The following is an 18,492-nucleotide window of genomic DNA, read 5'->3' on the forward strand; positions in this document are numbered from 1 at the left end:
GACCTTTGCGTCTCTTTGATTCTGAAATCGATGTGACTGAACAGGTAAAGTACGTTGGAGTCATTCTTGATTCCAAGCTTTCCTGGACACCTCACATTGAGTTCAGAATCAAGAAAGCTTGTATGGCCTTCGGGCAATGCCGGCGTACTTTTGGTACAACTTGGGGTCTAAAACCCAAGTATATCAAATGGATTTACACAACTGTGGTTCGGCCAATATTGGCTTATGGATGTGTGGTGTGGTGGCAAAAGGGTGAAGTGAGAACGGTCCAATCAAAATTAGGCCATCTCCAAAGGATGTGCTTAATGGCGATGTCTGGAGCGTTCTCTTCAACTCCTACGGCAGCGCTAGAAGTTCTCTTTGACGTTGCCCCACTACACATTCATCTCAAACAAGAAGCCCTTTCTTGCACTTACCGGTTACGGGTACTCGGTCTACTAGAGGAAACTCCTGTGAACCGCAGTTCAACACACACCTCGTTGTTTCCACTTTTGGTGAATTGGGACAAAATTGTCCTTGCTCCAAGTGATCTTACAATTGCTTGTAATTTTCCATATAGGACATTTTCCACGAAATTCCCTTCCCGGGAAGAGTGGACATCTGGTTATCTGGAAAGAAGTATTTCAGACGGCATCGTATGTTACACTGATGGCTCCCTTCTCGAAGGTCGAGCAGGTGCTGGTGTTTATTCTCGTGAGCTAAGGCTGTATCAGTCTTATTCACTTGGTAGACACTGTACCGTTTTTCAGGCCGAAATCTTTGCTCTTATGTGCGGAGTGCAATCAGCACTTCAGCAGCACGTAATGGGCAAAGTAATATACTTCTGTTCAGATAGCCAGGCTGCTATTAAAGCACTTGCTTCGGCCAACTCCAGGTCGAAGATAGTTATCGCTTGTCGAACTCAAATCGAGGAGCTGAATTCAGCAAACACTGTTCACCTTCTATGGGTACCTGGTCATTCTTCCATCGCTGGAAATGAATTGGCTGATGAGTTAGCTCGCTCTGGAGCATCACATGACTTCATTGGCCCTGAGCCAGCTATTCCGATATCGAAGTGTTGGATTAAGCTTCAGATTCACACCTGGGCTGTCACTCAACACAGACAATATTGGAATAGTTTGGAGTCATGTCGTCAAACCAAATTGTATAGTGCTGAGCCATCTCTACGGGTGGCGAAGTATCTAACTAATCTGTCTAAGCAGAATTGCAGCATGCTGGTCAAAGCATTGACTGGCCACTGCCGACTCAGCTATCACATGGCGAATATTCAGCAAACTGATTCATTTGCCTGTGATAGCTGTGAATCCGATTATGGTACTTCGTATCATTTGATATGTAACTGTCCAGTTTTCGCGCAACTGCGTTTCCGAGTATTCGGTAAACACTTATTAAGTGAAACTGACTTCAGAAACCTGAATCTTCAGGATATTCTGTTGTTCTTAACCCGCTGTGGTAAAGAGCTATAGGCTCTCTTTCGCTTTATGCGTTATTACAGTGCCCTTTTCAGGGCGCTGTTTGAACCCATTGTGGTACGCTTGTGCGTTAGTACCCTCTTCCAGGGTATTTTCCTATTTCCCTACCTGTCCCTATCCCCATCCAAATCCTTTTTCCTTCCTTTTCCCTCAGGTAGATGATGAAATAGGCTGTTATTTTGGCGATGGCACAAATGTCCCAAATGGAGGATAACGTGCCTCTGGAGCCGGCCTTCTGATACCTGATACCTGATATCTGATGAAACGCTTCTGACTCTCTCGAAGCGTTCAACATAGACCGTATGCTACGGAACTCGAACTTGCACTCCATACTCCAATATACTACGAACTAACGCACAATACAGTCAACTTAAGTGCATCAACGTCTTCGAGTATTGCGCTTTGGCCGTAGTTAAGGCAACAAGCGGAGTTTAGAATCGAGGATCACATCAATATCCCTGATCGACGAAAGCTGTACTCAAATTTAACAGTAGACCGGCGACGATTGAACAAGATCACTTTAAACCTAAGTATTGGCATTCAACTGCATACCATTTCGACAATTGTTCAATGTCGGATGAAAAGGACAGAAAAAAGGTCCAAGATGGTTGCCAAGCGAACGGAACCCCGCAAACGGCTCAAAGGTACGGGTCCAGGCAAGGATCGAAAAGGAATCAGTAGCTACAAAATTAACGCTGAAAAGAGCTATTGTTGGTGTCGTGAGAAGTACTGTTGCATTGTCTTAGGTAGTAAACTTCCTTCACATCGAGATCACGTCTGCACAGCACAACGATGCGAACTGTTTAAACCATTCAATATTTCTCAATGTTTCTACCTATTGCCACATTAGGTATGGTGCCACATTAGGTATGGAATACTGGCAAATCGGTCGCTGGTAGGGTTTTCTACTAACATTGTCAATAAAATTTACCTAGATAATTTTAACCTAGATTTATCTAGATGACTTTATAAACCCCTGTGGGATGCTCATTCGATATTCAAGTGAGTTTTTAGAAGTCGAGTACTAATATTTACTTCATACTACACAATGGATTTCGACTACAATATGGGTTTCGACTGGGGTGACGTTTTCCGTCCCTTAAACACCGTCGAAGAAATTCCTTCCGCCATCGAAGCTGCCGTTCTATCCGAGCTTAAAGCGACACTGCCGCTAGAAAACCTATCATCAGAGGAGCTGACATCAACTCTCAAGCAATGCGAAGAACCGCAAGGCTTCGGTTATTTCCCCGAGTTATGGGGAGATTCGAAGCCGCACATCCCAACCCAGGAGCATTTGCTGCCAGCACTTACTGATCAACCAATGCAGATGTGGAACGTGGAAAACACCGACTTGAAAGTTGGAGTAAAGTTTTTGGGCTACGCCGACGAGCTCAACCTACCGTCGCAGCCAGTGCAAAAACCTCCGACCACAAAGCTGATGCGTTTCACCAGCCAATGGAACTGCGAGCAGTGTGGAAAGGCCTTCAAGTCCAAAGGAGGCCTTACCCAGCACAACGTGAAGATCCACTCCGGGCCAACACCACACAGATGCGATATCTGCGGCAAGCGCTATCGGGACTTCAACAGCATGGATCAGCATCGGCAGCGACATCTGATGAAGGACAAGCCCTGTAAGTGCAGCGAGTGCCCGAAGCAGTTCATCCGAGAATCGGATCTCCGGCGACATATGGGGCTTCATCACGGCGTCAGTCCACATCGGTGCGACATTTGTGGGAAGGCGTTTGACCGGGCCGACCATTTAACGGAACACAAGTGGAGCCATGCAAACGGAACCGTGAAGAAGCCTAAAGTTAAGCTGGAGATGTAACGGGCTGGTTTTGAAGCATGTATTTTGTGTAAATAATAATAAACTTGATGATCTTGTAGCATGAATTTCACTTGTTATTCTTTCGAGGGTCCTTTCTAGTTGCATACATGAGTTTTCGTCTACTTTGGATATCTGCATTTGTCTATCAATATATGGAACGCCACAGGTGCTACAGCGTTTAAAATGATAAATTTGATGATTACAAAGCTACCACTTGTCGAAATTCAGTTTCGCGTAAAGTTTGTTGCGATGGCTGCGCTTGCGCTCACCGAACTCGCAACCGTTCAGCGCTGAAGAGGTCTTACCTCATAACAGTATGTTTTAGTACTCACATCATGCAGCGATTGGTTGTGATTGGTAATCTCTCTGACTTTATCCCGAATGTTGTTCTCACACGGTTCATTGATCCCGATGATGGTTGCTATCGTCCTCAGAAACTGCAGTCGCTCAGTTTGCAGCCGATCGCAACTGTTCTGCAGTCGACAACAACGGGACTCAAAGCCTCGCAGCTCCTCTAAAACAAGATCCAAACTCAATACGGATTTCTTCGGAAGCATGATCTCCCCGCCTTACCTCTCAGCTTATCCCCATTGACTTCACTTTCCGCCAGCCGGTCACGAGTCGCCTGAAGGTCCCGCTCCGCTTGCCGACAGCGCGTTTCCAAACCCTGCGCCAGCGACTGCAATCCCTCGATCTGCGTCTGCAGCCGCGTCTTATCGGCCGAAGCTGCCGTCTTTGTGGTAATCAACTCCGCCTCGGTGCTATTTAGATGCTCACACGTACCGGCCAGCTTTGCCCGGAGTCGCTGCAGCTCGGCCACCGTTTCGCCAGCCTTGTTCAGAACACATTCCGGAGTGAGGTGTGTCCCGTCGCAAACGTCGATCCCCAGCACAAGACACAACCTCCGCACCAGGTCCTGCAGGTGAGCTCTGGCCTGATCCCGGTGCCCTTCTTCCGCTGCCAAATCGCATTCCAACCGTCGGGCTTTGGCGCACAGTTCCTTGATTTTGTCCTCCAGATGTTTCTTATCGCGGTTCAAGGTGCCGACTACGCTTTCGCTTCGGGAGTGTAGGGTCTTTTCACGCGTTTCGGATGCAGCTAAGCGCTGCTGCAGCGAGCTGATGAGGGACGTTTGACGGGCACTCTGCGCTCGCAGGGCTTCGCATTCGTTTTCCTTCGCGCAAAGGTTACTTTTGGCATCGGACAGCTCGGCCATCAGGCGGTCTCGTTTGTAGGTGGATGCGGCCAGCTCGCTGCGCAAGGTTGTGGCCAGGTCGATCGAGTGAGCCAGGTGGTCGTTGCATGATGGGTCCGGCTGGAATGAGGAGAAGACAAATGTTAGGTGTTGGTGAATAATTTAAAAGCCAGAGTTAATACAGAACGCGTTTATACAGAATAGGAGAAATATCTCAGACTATTCTTTCCATGGAAAGGATCAAGTGCACTTGATCAATAGGCTCCTCCGGCATTAGCATTAGCATTAAGCGAGTCGCACAAATTCGTAGGTGGTACAGTCCTAGACCGCTGTTATGAGGGTTGCCTCCTTCCCGTCTGAACCAAAGCACAAAGATTTGGGACTAATCTCTGACTCTTAGACAAGACTGACTCAATCCTCCAATGGTCGAGTACTGTCCTGGCCACGTCCTTGCGACTGCTGGGGAATGGGAAAGGATGGTTAGTTTTGGATGATCAATAGGCTCCTCCGGCATCCACAAAATACGTCTAAAAGGATGTATGCAGCTGTTGGATCTACACCGTAAAGTGGGGCAAATGGTAAACAATAAAGATTGTAGCCCAGGGTGTTCACTTTTTGCCTTTCTGGAGTACCAAAGTGTACTGAAAGCCTGTATATTCACTCAAAAACGAATATTCGATAGAAGGCTCGGGAGGGTCAAGTCACATATACCAATCACTTTAGTTCGACGAATTGAGACGATGTCGGTGTACTAAAAAGGTCACTCACTTTTAGGGAACTTACCATTGGCATTGTTAGCACGTTCTATTCCCATTGTTTGCTATTATAAATGGTCTGGATCGGTCAAGGCGTTCCTGAGTTATGGCCATTTTAGTGATCTGGATCAGCTCTGATAGTATATAAAGCAAGTCCTAAGCCCTATCAAACTCTGTGGCAATTTTGGTAACCTTTAGTTTAATTGACGAATTTTGTACGGAAATCAATACTGGAGACCAAAAATTCAAGATGGCAGCCTAATATTCAAGATGGCGGCTGCAAATTCAAGATGGTATCTTTTTAATGGAGTTTTATGCCCTAAAACCATGCATATCAAGTATGGGCATATTTGATATGAGGAAGATGTCCGGAGTCCAAAAATGGTAAACAGAATACATATCTAAGATGGCGGTCTAAAATCGAAGATGGCGACTCCAAATTTGCCTTACGGATAGTTAAAGACTCGGATTGTCCTCGCCGAATCTACACTTGATGTAAGGAAAACAAACATGCTTTGCCTATCTAATTGCGTAATAACCTACTAAGGACTGTTAAGTACTGGTGATACAAGGACTCACGTCTCACGTGAATTCTTATTACCGAACACATTCTCTAATTTGACAGCGTTTTGCAACTAGCCTAAAGCCCCGGGTTTTTCAATGTTGTCCTGGGACTAAACTAGAAGCAAGACACGGATGAAGCCAGAGTTCCGATGCATAGACAAATATCAGTTCTACCGTTTTGTTTTTCTCAGAAATAAAATCGATTATGTGTGAATAAGGGCGCACTTTCGCCCGTATTTATTTCCCTGTGAAAACGGTACTTTTTCATCACATTCGATTTCTCGAACCTTTGAGGTAACAAAACAAGATCTGTAAAGAAATCGATGCTCCATTGCCTCTCAATGACAATGGAGTAGTACGACATGCACTAAATACTAAGGATACGGGTATTGCCACAAAAGATCTAAATACTGGTCGCAGTGGCTCATCCGAACAGAAACATAACACACTAGTCACAAAAGAGTTATGTCAACTTTAACAGCCCTGCCCTACCCCTACTGCTGGAATAAACCTCACTGTTCAACATGTGGGGAGGCACACGTGAACGGTGCGGGCAAAAACGTCGTTAATATGTGTTTTATGTAGCAACGGTCGTCCTCATTATCACAACTTGTCAACACCAAAAACGCTACAAGCACCGATTCCTGAATCGTGTAACATCTGCTCGTCTTTATCGCTCTACGAAGTTACATGAGTAGCATCTCCATCTTGGTAGTGATCATGTACCGATCGAAGTTTCTTCCGAAGGAAAACGAAATCAATCTTCATCTACGACATCACGAAGCACATTTACTGGGGGCTGTATGCAGAAGCATTTAGAGACGATAGACAGTCGGTAGAAGTTCTTGCACCGCGGAACATGGATGACGCGACTGATGTGCAGCTTAAGGACAGACTTGTTAGAATCTCAAAATGGCCGCCACAATGGCCGACTTTGGCACCTACTCACGATTTCGAGGGCACAAATCTCTGCGTAAACAAAACCATCGCACCTGAGCTTTTTATTTTAAGCAAATTACAAGTGAGCAAGAACAGAATAATAAAATGCAATGTTGTTTGAAGCTTGCCTCTTGAGATTTGTGCATCTGAAGTTTTGATGCAATGTTGAAGCGGGATTTTAAGACGTTTGTCCTTAAATGATGTGCTATTAAAAGATTTGTTTTGCTGTGTGCGTAGAGAAGCGAGAGATGAAGTATATAGAAAAATACAAAATGTGCGGAAAGATATGGGCTATGGACTGAACCCAGGAACTTCTGCATATGAATCAGAAGCGGTAGCCGCTAGACTAACATGTTAGAAACAATGACGATTTCCGTTTAATTTTCAAGTGGTACTTGGGAAATTCAACACCCAGCTGTGAAACATCTCTATGAACCTACTCATAAAGATATTGCCCAATTAAATAGGCAACTAAATTGCTAATTCCAAACCCCGGTTTCATGCTAATACTTACGTGATGGTGATGATGCACTGGGGAGTGATGATGCTTTGGCATTATCTGCAAACAGAGAACAGATATTTGAATGACTCAAACAAACCGTGTTCTAGTTATCAATTCATATATGCAAAACTGATCCGGTCCCAATCCAAACGGCTGACCCCATTTTCAATTTGAGAACACAACCTGGTATCAAATGTTCACTATTTCCTACCTATCATACAACAACGGTAGCACCAATCCAGCGACTAAACAGAACAGTGAAAGCACCACTGGCACTGGCTCGTGAAATCTAATGCTTAATGCCAAAACAGGCACACCTCGCAATCACCATGGGGAATCAATGCCACCGGCAAGTACAGCAAGGCACAACTGCACAACAACTTCCATCCTGGCAAACATTGCGGTGTACTGTAACCCATTCCCACCTTTGGACGGCTAAACGTGCCACACCGTGATTGTTAACCTATATTCGGTTAAGGCAGTTACGGCGTGGCGAAGCTACGCTGCTTGTGCTCAATAAAACGTTGAAATACAGCACAGGTTGCTGCAAGGATCCACAAGAATTGCACACCATCATCGTGGTGGTACCGGCTACAAGGGCACCGATACCATGCTCGAAATGAAGCACAGTTTTCCTTGAGGAAACTTTTGCTTGGCTGGCTGAAAGTTTGCAGCAGAGCTGGTGCGCCAGGTGAGCGCGTCTTGCAGAATGGAAGAAATCCAAAGTTCGTAACCTTCTACCCTTCTACATTACTATCTGGACGTGAGCCACCTCGTTTCGGTGTGCAGTTTTGTATCCGCACCATGAGGATTCTATTCGCAATGTGCGTGTTTGGAGTGTTTCGAGAATGTTTGGAGCAGTAGCTATTTATAAGAACCATTGTGAATAAGTTTTTACTGAACATTTTGGCGATCCCTCTTCATTCCGTTTTTTTTTTTGCCAAACTGTAACTGACGCGTTGAATACAAACCCAAGCTAGTCGTTATAGTTGGGTAAAGTTGAACTGGAAATCTTTTTAAGCTGAATGCATATCCTTATTCCGCCATTTGACACAATCGATTAAATTGCACTATGAATGTAGTAAAAGTTTGGCTGGGAATGGCATGAATTATTATTATTATTAGCTTTATTTACGAGGATTTCAGCCCTATGCTGGTTCGCCTCGGAGAGTGGCATGAATGAATGAATGAGCGATCAAGGGTCATTTCTTCAAGGGGTCGTCCATAAATGACGTAGCTTTTTTTAAGCGATTTTTAATACCCCCCTCCCCCCTCGTAGCATTTCGTCACATATTCAGATACCCCCTCTATAAATGACGTAGCTTCTTGAACACCCCCCTCCCCTAAAAAAAAATCATGTCAAAAATAAACAAAAAAAAAACTCAAATTTAGCTCTGATTTCATTTCTTAGAATATTATGAAAAAAAAACAACAATATAAAAATAACATTGCCGACTGCTAGGATCAGATCGCCGACATCAAGACCATAGGTGCAACCAGTGGAGATTATCACCAAAGCTAATGTCTCAATAAACCACCCATCGTTCTGCTTGATGTCGCAGAACAGGAAATTGATGTTCCCAATATAGTTAAATACCATATTAGCTCTTCCGAAGATATTAGTTTGCTCACTAATAAATCTCTTCAAAATATCAAATTGGTATCATTTGAATAAAATTCACCACGACTTTTCTTCTAAAACTCTTACAGCAGTTCATTTTGGAATCACTCTAGGAGTTTTTTTTTGGGAATCCCGTTTTGAGAATTTCTCCCTTTTTAGTTCCTCCAGGATTTCCTTCTGGGATATGGGGATATATTCTTGGGATTCCATATTTAAAAATTCCTCCTTATTATATTCCTTCCGGAGTTCCTTCTAAGATTCCTCCCAAACGTTCCTTCTGAGATTTCTCCAGCAGTTTGTTTTCTAATGTTTTTCTAAAATTTTATCCATGGTTTCCTTCAAGAGCTCTTTCAAGGTTTTCTTCTCCTTTCTTCCACCAGTAGTTCCTTCGGACAGCTCTTCAGGGATTTTAACCGGATTTTTTTTTTAAATTCCATATGAACTTCTTTCTGTGTTTCCCAAAGAAGTTCCTTTCGGGATTCCTCCAGGAATTCCTTCTTGATATTCTTCAGTAATTCACTTAAATATTCATTCCGAGATCTCGGCAGGAAACCCCACCGGTCTTTAAAAGCCCTCCCAAGAATTCCTTCTGGGATTCTTCCAGGGGTTCTTTTCCGGATTTCTTCAGGAATTCCTTTTTGGATACTTCTGAAATTTCTCATGGACTTCCTTCTAGGATTTATCCAGGATTTGTATTACCGGTACTTCTCCAGGAACTTTTTCAGGCATCTTTCCATTCCCTTAGAATTCCGCGAGGAATCCCTTTACGGATTCCTCCCATTGTTCCTTCTGGAATTCCTCCAGGATTTTCTTTCTTATATTTCACCAGGAGTTATGTCTTTCGGGATTCCCCAAAAGTTACATTCGAGATTCTTTCAGAGATTCCTTCCGGGATTCTCTCAAAAATTTCTTCCGTGGAACCAGGAGTTCCTTCTGAGAATCTAAAAATATCTCTTTCTTAGACACTTCCAGGAGTTTATTCAAGATTTTTTCCGAATGTTCCATCTAGAACTGCTCAAGGAACTCCTCACGGAGTTTCTTTTGAAATTTCTCTATGATTTCCTTTCCAAATTCCTCCAGGAGTTTCTTCTGAAATTCTTCTGGAAGACCCTTCTGAGATTCCTCCAGATCCTTTTGGATTGTTTACAGAAGTCTTTTTTTTTCTGGGATTCCCAGTATGAATTACTGTGGAAATGTTATCCTTCTCCTGTTGAGGAAACCTATAAAGAACACCATGAGAAATTCTTTACAAAGCTGCTAGAGGAGCTCCTTAAGAAATTGCTGGAGGAATTCTTCGAGGAAGTCCTGTAGAAAAGAGCTCCTGAAATAATGCCATAATTCCAAAAACTTAGAAAATTTTTCCTTTGCAACCTTAGCGGCGTGCAGTGCTCTATAGCAAGCAACAAACTATTGGTCATGAGAAACATTTGAGCAAAATTGATTTTTGTCTGCAAACACAATACATGATTCGTTACGCAGGATTTCAAAACCATTTTCTCAGATACAGTTGTTGCGTCCGATAGCTGCAAGTCCTTTTAAATGAGACTGCCTTTAATCTTCATTATTGGTTATTTACATTGATGTGAATGAAACAAAAAATAATTCATGCAATATATTTTTTTTCGATTTACTGGATAACGATACTTAATGCAAGTAAAAATTTTATTAAATACGAAATACTTTTTTCAATAGGCTTAGTAGAAAGCTACGTAGCATATCATAAACCCCTACCCCCCTATCGTCACACTTCGTCACAAAATCACAAACACCCCCCTCCCCCCTAAAAAGCTACGTCATTTATGGACGACCCCCAACTTGATTAACGTACTGAATCATTGTGGAACACTAATGATGAAAATCACGCATCCTAGGCCCAGTTCGACGTAGTACGATCCCTACCTAAGCAACAATGCCAAGATTATCATAGCAGACTTTAACATACAGGTAAGCCATAAGTGAAAATATAGCGGTCACTGGAAAGTTCAGGGCCCACCATCCGATAAACGAAAACGCCAGACGAACCATTACTTGCACCTAGCATTGACTCTGACCACTATTTCCTGGGTCTTCTCAACAGACACCTGAGAGGAAGCTCAGGTAGTGGAGGACTAGGACCCCTTCCGACGCAAACGAAGAAGTAAGGACTACATTTTTTTTCCATTCGGGTTTGTCACTGCGACCAGTTTTTAGATCTATTGTGACATTACCCGTATCCTTAGTGTAGTGCATGTCTCATTACTCAATTGCCATTGAGGGGCAATAAAGTATCAATTTTGATACAGTTTTTGTTTTGTTTTCTTAGAAAACAAAACAACCCAAGTAACAATATGACAACCTTTCAGCTTTCATGTATATTTATAGAGGTTTTATTGTAACAATTATCATGCTGCTTTGCTTAATTGTTGCATTTAAGAATGCACAACAATTACTTTTAAAACATCGCCTTCAAGCTATTTTCAAAACCGTTTGTCGTGAAATAATAGAAGCTTACCTACATTGATTTTAACACTATATTTGATACGGTATTGTATACCTTTATAAAACCGTTCGATAAAAGCTGTCGATTTCAGTTTTATGAAAACCATAACAAAATAGCCTATAAAAGTGTTTAGTTTGGATAAATGCCGCTACCAAACCAAAAAATCAACCATCGAAGCGGCCGTCGCTCATCAATATGGCGACCACTTTTTTCACTGTTTGTTTTTTTTTTACTGAGAGGAGCACCATTAGTTTTCAGAAGCTAGAATGATTCCGTGAACTGCAAGAATTCGATAGACGTTAGCATCGCACCGCGGGACGAAATCACCACCAGATTGTAAATCTTAGAAACGAGAAAATCCGATGTCCAAAAACGTGAGCAGCAAGTCGTCGTGAATGGAAGCTTTTCACAGAAACTTACCTGATGCAATTATTGATGAATCCGCGATGCGGTGTTATTTAGTGATGCCAGGTGAATTGGTAGCTGATTTACAAAGCCGCGATGTAAGTACGATTCCATGTAATAATTTACAATACATGTACCTAATTACAACAAAGTAAGAAATTAGCTTACGCTTAAAATATTTCCAATGTAAATAATGCATCAGCTGTCAAAATTTATCTGCTTGCTGTTTGGCCATCACAAAAGCAGAAAAAATGCTGAATGGTTTAAGATCGGCTTTTATAGTAACATTTTCGCATGTATACTACTCTCAGAAATGCCGCATCTAATCTTTTTGTATTAATAGGCTCTTTTATGAAAGCAAGGTGGCAATGGCGACTGGCTTTTCGGGCCCGTATGAAGTTGATCACCAATATTAACTTCTTTTCCCGATCAGCCTAGATAGCTGTGTACTGTCGGTAGCGCTTAGTTCAACTGGCTAAGAATAGCACTACGGACCGCCTGTTCCAGTGGTAGGAATCCACTAATCAGGTGACCCCTAATTCATGGTGTTATGCGGCTTTACGCTTACCGCGCCTAGGAATGAATGGTTAGGGGGGTCTTATAAAAACCTTATCGCAAACGGAGCCTGTGGAGTACCAGGGCACCCTCCAGAGTATTTGCCCTTACTGCGCTAACCGGAGCAATAGCGATGTGGACCTTGTGTTTCTCCGAGTCAATCAGCTGCCCTTCTTCAATCTCATACTTGAGGCTGAATAAGGGCGGGATTATGAATATGTTATTAATTAGTTTAAATTTTCACCTATATGGTTTCGCATTATGCGTTTTACACAGTGTATTCTGTGCATCCTCGCCTTTGGCGCACTCAAATCGATACCGATCTGGCTTTATTGTTGCTGTTCTTTTTAGTGCTGTGATTGTTAAGAGTTTAATCTTGCCTAGTTTGGGCAGTGGCTACGGTTAGGATAGCTGAGATCAATCTTCAGCACAAAAGAACAGCAACGATCAATCTTTGTAGACTTATGCAAAATGGTACAGCCCAAGTGGCGTTAGTCCAAGAACCTTACTTTCGTAAGGTGAATTTCTATCTAGGAAACCTTGTGCTACTTTCAGTAAAAAAGAAATGGCAAACTCACGTGTCATGCCTCGAGCATGTGTGCTTGTCAATAACGTAATCGTTGCTACACTCATCTCTGAACTAACTACCAGAGATGTATGTGCTATCACAATCGATGTATCTGTTGGAAACCTCAACAGAAAATACGTTTATTGTTCGGTTTATTTACCGCATGATGAACCATCCCCTACGGATGCTTTCAAGCAAGTCATTGCACTTCAAAAGGCCTTCCGCTAATTGTTGGTAGTGATGCTAATGCTCACCATATAATCTGGGGCAGCTCAGACATCAATTTGAGAGGCTCCAGTTTGATGGAATACTTAAGTAGTACAGATCTTGGATTACTTAACATAGGCAACCGCCCAACCTTCATGGTATCTGGTAGAGAGGAAGTGTTAGACATAACGCTTTGCTCTAGCAGAATTAGTTAGCAGAATTAGCTGACCAACTGGCATGTGTCAGATGAAGAATCTTTATCTGACCATCGCTACATCTTGTTTGAACATGTGAATGTTACTTCGCAAACTTTGCGTTTCAGGAATCCCCGGTAAACCAACTGGGATCTCTTTACCGATTTGGTTGCAGCCAAATTTCATGGATACTCACCATCAATTGACACTCCAAGTGATTTAGATGATGCCGTTGATACTACAACGGCCTTCATCATGGAAGCTTTTGAAGAAGCCTGCCCTCTGCGGTCTGTGAAGACCACAAGCGGAACCCCTTGGTGGAACTCCGATCTGGCGAAGCTCAGGAAACAATGTAGAAAGAGTTGGAACAGACGACGTTCGGCTGGATCGGAGGCTTTCAGGTCGGCTCGCAAGGCCTACCAGAAAGCTCTTCGGTCTGCTGAACGATTCGGCTGGAAAAAGCTTTGTACAAATGTTTCCACTTTCCAGTCTGAGTGAAGCCAGTCGATTGAACAAAATCGTTGCAAAATCTAAGGATTTTCAAGTGAACGAACTTCGTTTGCCAAATGGTGATTTTACTTCCTCTGATGAGGAAGTTTTGGAATGTTTATTCAGTGCACACTTTCCCGGATGTGTGGATATTACATCTTCGGATGAACCTGATGTCTTTTCTTGTAGTTATGATTCTATAGCTTCGGCTCGGAGTATCATAACTTTAGAATCGATTGAATGGGCACTTAATAGCTTTGCTCCTTTCAAATCTCCTGGGGCAGATGGAATTTATCCTATTTTGCTTCAGAAGGGATTTGATCATTTCAAACATGTTTTGAAACAACTACTTGTTTGCAGTTTTGCTACAGGTTATATTCCCAAATCCTGGCGGATTATTACTGTGAAGTTTATTCCGAAAGTGGGTCGCGCGTCGTATGAAGAAGCAAAGAGCTTCAGACCTATCAGTTTGACCTCTTTTCTTCTGAAATGCTTAGAACGCATAGTCGATCATCACATCCGTGATGTTCATCTGGCCAATGTGCCTCTTCATGTGAACCAACATGCTTACCAATCTGAAAAGTCCACTGTGACTCTTTTACACAAAGTTGTTTACGATATCGAGAAGGCATTCGCTCAAAAGCAATCCTGCTTGGGTGTTTTCTTAGATATCGAGGGTGTCTTTGACAACGTGCCTTTCGATGCCATATTGGAAGCCGCACGGGGTCATGGTATATCTCCAATGATTTCCAATTGGATTCACCAAATGCTCAAAAACCGACATCTCTTCTCGACATTGCGTCAAGTGGCGATTAGGAAATTGAGTGTTTGTGGATGCCCCCAAGGGGGAGTCTTATCACCACTTTTATGGAATCTCGTAGCAGATACGCTATTGAGGCAACTCAATAATAGCGGTTTTCCTACTTATGGTTTTGCCGACGACTACCTAACATTGTTAGTCGGTATGTGCATCAGCACCCTTTTCGACCTGATGCAAAACGCTCTTCAGGTAGTTGAGGGTTGGTGTCGTTAATATGTCCTTTCGGTTAATCCGAATAAAACATCTATTGTTCTTTTCACGGAAAAGCGAAACCGTAATGGCGTTCGACCTTTACGTCTCTTTGATTCTGAAATCAATGTGACTGAACAGGTAAAGTACGTTGGAGACATTCTTGATTCCAAGCTTTCCTGGACACCTCATGTTGAGCTCAGAATCAAACATTCATCTCAAACAAGAAACACTTTCTTGCACTTTCGTCTATGGGTACTCGGTTTACTAGAGGAAACTCCAGTGAACCGCAGTTCAACACACACCTCGTTGTTTCCACTTTTGGTGAATTGGGACAAAGTTGTCCTTGCTCCAAGTGATCTTACAATTGCTTGTAATTTTCCATATAGGACATTTTCCACAAAATTCCCTTCCCGGGAAGAGTGGACATCTGGTTATCTGGAGAGAAGTATTTCAGACGGCATCGTATGTTACACTGATGGCTCCCTTCTCGAAGGTCGAGCAGGTGCTGGTGTTTATTCTCGTGAGCTAAGGCTGTATCATTCTTACTCACTTGGTAGACTCTGCACCGTTTTTCAGGCCGAAATCTTTGCTCTTATGTGCGGAGTGCAATCAGCACTTCAGCAGCACGTAATGGGCAAAGTAATATACTTCTGTTCAGATAGCCAGGCTGCTATTAAAGCACTTGCTTCGGCCAACTCCAGGTCGAAGATAGTTATCGCTTGTCGAACTCAAATCGAAGAGCTGAATTCAGCAAACGCTGTTCACCTTGTATGTGTCATTCTTCCATCGCTGGAAATGAATTGACGAAGTATCTTACAAATCTGTCAAAACAAAATTGCAGCATTCTGGTCAAAGCATTGACCGGCCACTGCCGACTCAGCTATCACATAGCGAATATTCAGCAAGCTGATTAATTTGCATGTGATAACTGTGAATCCGATTATGGAACTTCGTATCATTTGATATGTAACTGTCCAGTTTTTGCGCAACTGCGTTCCGAGTATTCGGTAAACACTTAGTAAGTGAAACTGACTTCAGAAACCTGAATCTTCAGGATATTCTATTGACCTTAACCCGCTGTGGTAAAGAGCTATAAGCTCTCTTTCGCTTTATGCGTTCATACAGTGCCCTTTTCAGGGCGCTGTTTGAACCCATTGTGGTACGCTTGTGCGTTAGTACCCTTTTCCAGGGTATTTTTTTCTGTTTCCCTACCTGTCCCTATCCTCATCCATATCCATTTACCTTCCTTTTCCCTCAGGTAGATGATGAAATAGGCTGTTATTTTGGCGATGGCACAAATGTCCCAAATGGAGGATAACGTGCCTCTGGAGCCGGCCTTCTGATACCTGATGCCTGCATCAACCAGATAATACCTGTACCTAACCACTCACAGGAATATTTATGGTAAGGTACTTATGTAAAACATTACGAAGGAGTATTTTTTTTTTTCAGAGTGATTTACTAGTAGTTTCATCATATAAGTTTAGCCACAAATTTAATCAAAAACGATTATTTCTAAAATCTTATTCTGCACCATGACGTGTAAAAATATCTCCTCTTTGAAATAATATAAAGTTTTCAATATATTTGATATAGTATAACGATAGTTGATGAGATATTTCAAAATTTATGTTTCTCCGTTTTGACCTAATCTCACCCCCAGACCCATTGTCACCTCAATCGACGGTAGTTTAAATGATTCCATTAGTTCACCTTGGGTTGCTGATGGTATTCCTTTTCCTTTTGTATAAAATTTTCACTGGTAATCCGTAAAATCCATGTTATGCTTCGAAAACATTCACTTTCATTGTTAGCCTAGCTCAATTCAAATCTATGCACATCCATCGCCGTAATCCTTTCTCCGTTCGCGTTACATCTACACTAGTCCGTATCCGCCGAAAACTAAAATTGCAAGCCTTACAACAACGGGTGAACCATCAAAACCTGGATCCTTTCCTACCACCTAAGCTCCATCGCGTCGTAGCGTGAGGAGTTCTCCACGGTATCCGTGCAAAACTGCGGTAATGTTTGATTCACGATATCGGAATTTTTCCAACACATGCATACCATTTTCATTCTTCCTGTAGGGTTTCGCCATTTACGAAGCGGCAGAATAAACAAATTTCCACATGCAAAACTGAAACAGCGTGCAGTCTTTGGTCGTGAATAGACAATGAAAACTGGGTCCCCGTCGGTAGTAATGCCGGAACAGCCTCAATTGAAGCATTGATTTTGGGGATTGTGGGCCGTTCAATATGGAAGTGATTGTTATTTATTGGTACATTGGTCTACAAGGGATACAAGTGTACAAATAAAGCAAAAACGAATATTTGTCCCAACTGGAACAGAACCTGTAAGCCTCTCAACTTAGTGTTGTAGTAGAGCACTTCTTGCCACTTGTCAGTTGGCCATTTTTGCAATCATATGGCATATGAAAATGTTTATTACAAAAAGATTCTGATCAAAACAGGAATGGAGCTCAGATATCCTCAGCATGGAGTTTGACGGTTCGTCTAAAATGGCTGCTAGTTATTGTATTGTAACTATGCCAAAATAGCCGTTTCAATGCTCTTAGACTGAGAAAGGCACAACAGTTCAACATTGTAACTAAAGTATATTTGCTTGCAGCCTGTAAAATATATGGGTTGTTACCTCATCCGTGCCAACGAGAATGTCGAAAATCTCCCAATCCTTATCACTATTTCCGGACTCTTCATCTCCTGTTTTCCGTTTTGACATTTCTGTAACTGCTGATATCGAATACTTTTGCAAAATTTCAAACCTTTATGTGTATGTAGTTTTAGCACTGTCCATAATAATAACAAACACTAGTCGCCACTAAATTAGAACATTTACACAAGGTTCAAACTAATACTGATGGATCGATTGACTTCCGCATGATTCTCTTAGATAATCAGCACCGCACGTTCACGTTGTTACACTTCAAGGACGACAAAACCGCTACTAACTTTCAAAGACAACTTTCCATACGAACCCTTTCAGAATTCCTCGCTTGAGGAACTTTCGTCCACCGTGAAACAACCAACAATCAACAATCAGGAGTTAATTCATTAAAGTGCCCCGCTCGCTAGTTTCAAACTTCGTCCGATGGATATATGAACCTACCTGATGGGTGAGAGCAGGATATGTTGTTGTTGCTGCTGCTGCTGGAAGGAAAACTTCCTCCAATATGGTCGAACATAATTGCTGTCGTTTTGGGGCTCCTAGCGCAACCCGGGGCGCCACCTTGGAATTGTTTATTTTAGCAGGGGGTGTTTCTAGGGGAATATTTTGCATGGGTTTCATAATTTTGCTGTTTTTTTTTTTCCTTTCAAGTTTTCATTTCTTCGTGGTTGAAGGTAAGGGAGCATCCATTTAGTACGTCACGATAAAATTGAGAATTTTCAAGCTCTCTACTCTCTTCATACGATTTTTTCCTACGTTTGATACAATGTACACACTTTGATACAATATACAGGTATTCTTCGATATAACGTACCCTCGATATAGCGTACCCTCGATATAGCGAATTCGATATAACGTACATTTTGCTTCGATATAACGTACAACATTGAAAAATTTTATTTTTCCCACCAATAACTCTTAGATAAACTACGATATCACTCAAATCAATGTTTTGTTGCAGCATTAGTCTTGCTACCCAGAATTTGCGCAATTTGGGGAAAAATTGAGTGTACGTTATATCG

General features: G+C 42.4%; 2 protein-coding genes across 6 annotated transcripts in view; one reads left to right on the forward strand and one right to left on the reverse strand.

Annotated features, from left to right (window-relative positions):
* The window catches only part of LOC109408153 (coiled-coil domain-containing protein 170), a 110,047-nt gene extending 92,040 nt beyond the window's left edge, over positions 1-18,007 (reverse strand). For 3 of the 5 annotated variants that reach the window (XM_062848106.1, XM_029873577.2, XM_029873576.2), the window contains exons 1-4: positions 17,438-17,905; positions 7,268-7,312; positions 3,874-4,615; positions 3,633-3,814 (exon numbers count right to left, since the gene is read on the reverse strand). In XM_062848106.1, the coding sequence (XP_062704090.1) occupies positions 3,633-3,814; positions 3,874-4,615; positions 7,268-7,312; positions 17,438-17,524 (1,056 nt within the window). In that variant the 5' untranslated portion in view covers positions 17,525-17,905. The other 2 variants (XM_062848105.1, XM_062848104.1) reach the window with 2 other exon arrangements.
* Positions 2,521-3,559, forward strand: LOC134288784 (zinc finger protein 184-like). Its single transcript, XM_062854659.1, has one exon. The coding sequence runs from the start codon at positions 2,521-2,523 to the stop codon at positions 3,298-3,300; it is 780 nt and encodes a 259-aa protein (XP_062710643.1). The 3' UTR covers positions 3,301-3,559.
* Positions 18,008-18,492: the final 485 nt, after the last annotated feature.

This window comes from Aedes albopictus, chromosome 2 (genome assembly GCF_035046485.1).
Source record: "Aedes albopictus strain Foshan chromosome 2, AalbF5, whole genome shotgun sequence".
NCBI lineage: Eukaryota > Metazoa > Arthropoda > Insecta > Diptera > Culicidae > Aedes > Aedes albopictus.